This window comes from Maniola jurtina, chromosome 20 (assembly GCF_905333055.1).
Source record: "Maniola jurtina chromosome 20, ilManJurt1.1, whole genome shotgun sequence".
In the NCBI taxonomy this organism is placed as follows: domain Eukaryota; kingdom Metazoa; phylum Arthropoda; class Insecta; order Lepidoptera; family Nymphalidae; genus Maniola; species Maniola jurtina.
The window spans coordinates 4,878,653-4,884,652 of record NC_060048.1 but is presented as its reverse complement, the minus strand read 5'-3'; the positions used below and the strand labels follow the sequence as shown (position 1 = coordinate 4,884,652).

The window sequence follows — 6,000 nt, the reverse complement described above, 5'->3', positions numbered from 1 at the left end:
TGTTAAAACTGACTGGAAAGCGCCGTGCGTGTGTCGGCGAGCGCCGGCACAGACGGGGTCCATACTTGTATAGTTTCCCTAACTGTAACATGTTACAAATAACTACAAACTTGACATTGGCTAATCTTTGTAAAGCCAGACCAGAGAGAAAAAAAAAAAAGAAATGTTATATGCACAGACCTAGTATATAAGGTTATGTGTTTATCACAGGTGTTTATGGGTGTTTATGGTTCACAAATGCCGGCAGCGGGATCAACCTTGGAGCCATTTTTGAATCAATTGGATCAACCACCATATGATTAGTAATCTGTGGAGTATGTAGTGACGGATGACAGAAAAACAAGTGAAATGAAAACTGAAAAGTCAAAAGCAAAACTAAAAACAAATCTGAACTCAACTTACCAAACTGAAAACAAATGATTTCACGGTTTACCTCTACCTATTTATTAACTCATGTTTTCTCGCTAAATACTTGTAAAATAAACTCATAAAAAATGGATACATCACTGTGTCTTGCAACAAAATGTGTGGAGTTTCAAAGAAATCGCACGAGTTTTAGTTTAAGAAATCTTCGGCTGTCTTTGAAATATAGACCTGATATCTTGAAATTAGTTCTAAAAATGAGGCAAACTATCAGAATGAAGAATGCTTTATTAAAAAAATTGCAGCGTCAGTTCAAAAAGGTAAGTAGCCCAGTGTTTTTACAGAGAAATTATATAGTGTTCAAAACAATATTTGTATTAGAAGTTATTATTTTGCAACCAATGAATATTATGTACCTACTACCTACCTATGTATTAATAGAAGCTTTTTTTTTAGAATCTTGCGAGTAAAAATACTCAATGCACGCAAATTGATTTAGATCTACCACAAAAAAAGATTAATATTGACTCATTGAGACCAGGAAACAGTGATGTTAACCCTTCTGATAAAACCAGTGCATACACTCAAACTTCAGTTGAAGAAATTGAAGCCTTACTTACAGACAAAAATGCAAAAGTTACTAAAGATTCTTACACACAGACTGATAATATAGATAATGTTAAAGAAAATGAAACCTCAAACAATGACAACAATGAAGTCTCTTCAACTGCTTGGGACATTCAGAGTGATGGTGACAAAACAAAAAGTATTGCTGACCAAGTGAAGGAGGTGGCACAAAATGCCCTGCAGCAGACTGGAATGGTGTATGTTGAGACAGCTGGCATGTACTATGATTACAAAACTGGGTATTACTATAATTCTGTAAGTTTTGTCAAATTGAAACTAGCCTTTACACATTTTTTAAGGACTACCTACTAGATTTTTTTTTAATATTTATATATATAAACACATTATAAGCTTTATTTACTTACTTTGATATTCATATGCTTAGAATAATAAATTAAATACTTGAGCTCATGGAAAGAATGTATTCACTATATAGCTCTGACATGAATTGAGATTAACTGCAGTTTCACAACCCACCCACTTAATTTAACTTTATTCAAACAACAAAGTAATAAGTTGGTGTAAGCTAACTGTTCTTTTCAATCAAAAAGCGGTTAAGCAGATGAACTGTGCAAAGCTAGCAGCCAGACAGACACACTTTCGTATTATTATAAAATTATAGTATGGTTTTTTAGGAATTGGGGCTTTACTATCACACAGACACAGGCTGTTACTACTATTATTCTGATGAAAAGAAAACTTTTGTGTTTCATTCATATCCAGACAAAAGTGCAATGGACGAATCTACAAAGACTCAACAAGTTAAAAAAGCTGCAAAAAAGAAAAAGGTATTCATTTGACAATAATAAATCCTGTGGGAACTAGCTGTTAAAGTTAGTAGATCTAGTTATTTATATGTCCTACTCCGGCAGTGCTTAAGCAATGTGACCAGTTTTGTTGTGTAGTTGGGGCATCAAGATGTGTAGTAACAAACAAATCCATTTTAAGGTTTGAAATATTAGAGACTTGATTAACCAGACTAATTGTTGTCATAAGGCATTCGGATAATCCAAAATATGGATAATTGAACGAAATGAAAATTTATTTATCTAATATAAATTAAAAATACAAATATAAATTGTATAAAAAAAGCGATTTTTGTACATACATATTACTAACACATATTAACACATAATGTTATGTCTTAATATGAAAATCAATGTTTATTAAAAGAATAAAGATACATTTTCGTACGTACATATGTATCTACTTAGATACCTACATATTTCCTTTAATTATTATAAAAGGACAAAAGTAGTCGTTCCTTGGCATGCAAGCCATTTCTGAGCCTTTCGTGAAAAACAGCTAAAACAGGAAAGCTTACAGCAGACACTTTCACATTTATAATATTATATTATGTAGTAAGCTGAGGTATAAATAAATCATTGCATAAGTATATTAAAGATACTGTTTTAAATCAAACAGCTGTAGAATAATTATGTAATATCTAGATTGAAAAGAGAAATTCTTAGAAGAGTAGCAATCAGATCTTGATCCCACAAATATATTTAATTTTTTTTTTCAGGCACCACCCTCCGACGATATTGAAAACCTGACGAAACAATTGAATCAGGTTTCACTCCGAGGCTCAACCGCCTTAGGTAAATACTATGCTAAGAAGTCGCTCCCAAATACCAACATCTGAAATGTTATATTACAGGATAAGGAAGATGGGGAAACCAAACCAAAACGCAGGAAGACTAAGAATGCAAAGAAAAAGCAGGAAAATCAAAACACCATGGACAAGGTTGAAAAAGATGGAGAAATGCAAATTGATAATGAAGAAAAAGTTGTAGATACATCTGTAGAAGGAAAAGAAATAGAGATTGATTTGAATAGAGAGTTAGAAGATGGTGAATGCAGTGACACAGCAAGTGAGGATTCGGAGGGTGAAGTTTCAGATGCAAGCACATCAACTGCCAGCGATGATGGTAAAAGGAATAGAATATTGGAACTTTATGTCTAGAAAAAGTTGTGAAGAGATAGTTTAATTTTATATTAGAATTCATGATTGCAAGTTAAACTTTTTTATAAATATAAAGCCTTAATTTCTTTTTCGAATATAAGAGACCTGTATTTTCTATTTTTATAATGAATCCAAATAATTATGAAGTTAGATAAAGGTGCCTGTCCAAGAGTTAGACCCTGACCTCCTGAATACGAGGTGAATGGGCGGACCACTAGGCTCTTGCCCATATAACGCGTGCCAATAAATAAACAAATCGAAAAGTGCGGCGTTAATCATTCAATCTCATACAGTACTTATACATATTTTTAACCCCCAACCCAAAAAAAGGGGTGTTATAAGTTTGACGTGTGTATATGTGTATCTGTGTATCTGTCTGTGGCATCGTAGCGCCTAAACGAATGGGCCGATTTTAATTTAGTTTTTTTTTGTTTGAAAGGTGGCTTGATTATATTTTTGTGAGTGAGATGGAATGATTAGCTAGCTTAATTTCGATTAATTTTTTCTTTAATTGCACGCGTAATACCAATTCCAAATATTATGTCAAAGAGTTGATAAAATAATAAAATGATATAGAAGTTGATAAAAATAAATAGAAGCAACAAACACCTCAACAGCTGTACTAAGTACTTTCCATCTGTGGGCGTTGGGACTTAGAATTCTTTTTAACCGGTTTCCAAAAAGGAGGTGACTCTCAATTCGCCCCGTTTTCTTTTTATGTATGTACACCGATTTTTTCGAGGTTTCCTGTGGTTCAGGAACAAAACTAAACTTAAAATTATTATTTTCAGAATCAGTTGCAAAACATCATCCACCTTGCATGCGTATCATAGTCCGAGAGACAGGATTAGCAAAGCTGAAGGTGGGCAGCCTTTACCTAATCACTAAGGATGGAGGAACTATTGGCAGGGAGGGGGACCACCACGCTATAGTTTTGAGAGACCATAATGTTTCTAGGGTAAGTGTTATAATAATTTTGATCAAGAATGCAAGTTTTTAAATATAAGTTGTAATTTCAGTGCATTCAAATTGTGTGATTTCTTATGATTATGATAAATGTAAAGCACTGTTGCATCCAAAAAGTTTATGTGCTGGTTGTAACTTGGTAGTAATGAACTTGGTTGATTTTGTATTGGTTTTTGAATGTGATGAGCATATCTCATCTGAATATAGTCATCTACTAAAAAAAAATTATAAAACTATGCAGTGTCCTTTTAAAATAAGGTTTATCCATACTGCCGTTCTTTAACTGAAAAGCTGATAGATGCAAAGAATAAATTTTAAGTTATCGCCTAAAAAAACGTGGAAATTTTCAAAAAATAATGCACCAAAAAAATGTGGGAACTTTCAAAAACTAATGTTACTGAAAAAATACTACTTAGGGCCAAGGTATTTAGTTTGTCTACCTAGCATTCTTTTTAGTAACATTAGTTTTTGAACGTTCCCACATTTTTTTGGTGATAGCTCAAAAACTATTTTTTTTTTTGCGCTTACGGCGGCAGCATCAAGGTTTTATCACTAAGAATATCATTATGAATTTATTACAGAATCATTTAGACCTGAAATACGACGTGGAGGAAAAAGCGTACTTTGCAGTAGACTTGGGCTCCAAAAACGGCACCCTGCTCAACGGCAGCCGAATGTCAGAAAGCCAACAAACTAGCGATCCAATGCAGGTATTTTGTCTTTTCATTACATGCCAACAGACTGTATGCGTCCACTGCTGGACATAGGCCTTTCCAAGAGCGCGCCACCAAATACGGTCCTCCGCCTTCCTCATCCACCCGCTCCCCGCCAAGCCTATTATGTAATGTAATATATGTAAATCTTTGTATATGTCTCGGCTATGCAACTGGCCCTTAATAAAACTGGCTATATCCTATCCACGGAAAGAAGTTCCTATAGCGCTCTCTCTGTCACGCAATCCCATACAAATGATAGAGGCAGAAATAACAGTGGCCATTTTGAGACACCAACCAATCACAGGCATGTTTTCAAAAATCATTCGCAATCTATTTCGAAAATGTTTTCAAAAAACATTCGCAGTTTAATAAAAAAACGTAGTTTCGTTTGTGATTGGTTGATGACTCAAAATAGTTAGTGCCTACTGAGATTTTCTCTACCTCTATCATTTGTATGGGATTACGTAAAAGAGAGATAGAGTATAGACAATCGTAGCAGTATTAGCAGGAGTAATTTTAATTCAGTCTATATTATATATTTGTCATAGGTAGTCCATGGCAGCACTATACAGCTGGGTGAAACCAAGTTACTATGTCACATACACGCAGGAAACGATACATGTGGCCACTGCGAACCAGGACTAATTATGGAAAGTAAGAATATAACAATGGATATTAACAATTTAGGAAAAAGAAAGAAAGAAAAAACTATATATTTTTTTTTTGAAAGCTGTGCCACACATTACGAGTTATACCTACGGGTTAGGTTATCCCCGCGCCTCTAATACTTGATCACACTATAATATTATAAAGGCGAAAGTTTGTGTGTGTGTGTGTGTGTGTATGTATGTTTGTTACTCCTTCACGCAAAAACTACTGGACGGATTGGGCTGAAATTTAGAATGGAGATAGATTATACCCTGGATTAGCACATAGGCTACTTTTTATCCCGGAAAACCAAAGAGTTCCCACGGGATTTCGAAAAACCTAAATCCACGCGGACGAAGTCGCAGGCGTCGGCTAGTGAGCATTAAAGTCAAGTCAAGCAAAAAAGCGCCGGAACAAACTGTGTCATGTGTGGCACAACACGAAAAAAGGGTCCCAACTCAGCATAAATGGCTGTATGCCTTGCCCATACACAAAAATATAAGGTATTCATTTAATTGTAATTACATTAAGATTTATAAGCTTAGGTATTTTTATATTCTTTAGGTTTATTGCATCTCATTATTGTACGACTATTGTTATCGGTGCACGCTGTGACTGCCCGTAAATTGAGTTACACGAGAGCTGTGTTTAAGGAATAACTTTTATAATTTGATTGTGTAATTCTGTGGGTGGTTCTTGTAACAAATAAAATAA

The 6,000-nt window shown here is 34.4% G+C and overlaps 1 protein-coding gene across 2 annotated transcripts in view; it reads left to right on the top strand.

The window, feature by feature from the left end:
• The first annotated feature begins 330 nt into the window (after positions 1–330).
• Positions 331–6,000, top strand: part of LOC123875433 (angiogenic factor with G patch and FHA domains 1) — a 31,148-nt gene continuing 25,478 nt past the window's right edge. The window contains exons 1-8 of one of the 2 annotated variants that reach the window (XM_045921252.1): positions 331–680; positions 820–1,245; positions 1,626–1,778; positions 2,516–2,563; positions 2,651–2,921; positions 3,748–3,914; positions 4,504–4,632; positions 5,187–5,292. In XM_045921252.1, coding sequence (XP_045777208.1) covers positions 495–680; positions 820–1,245; positions 1,626–1,778; positions 2,516–2,563; positions 2,651–2,921; positions 3,748–3,914; positions 4,504–4,632; positions 5,187–5,292 — 1,486 coding nt within the window. In that variant the 5' untranslated portion in view covers positions 331–494. Of the gene's footprint in view, positions 684–819; positions 1,246–1,625; positions 1,779–2,515; positions 2,564–2,650; positions 2,922–3,747; positions 3,915–4,503; positions 4,633–5,186; positions 5,293–6,000 lie in introns of both variants that reach the window. The other variant, XM_045921250.1, reaches the window with a different exon arrangement.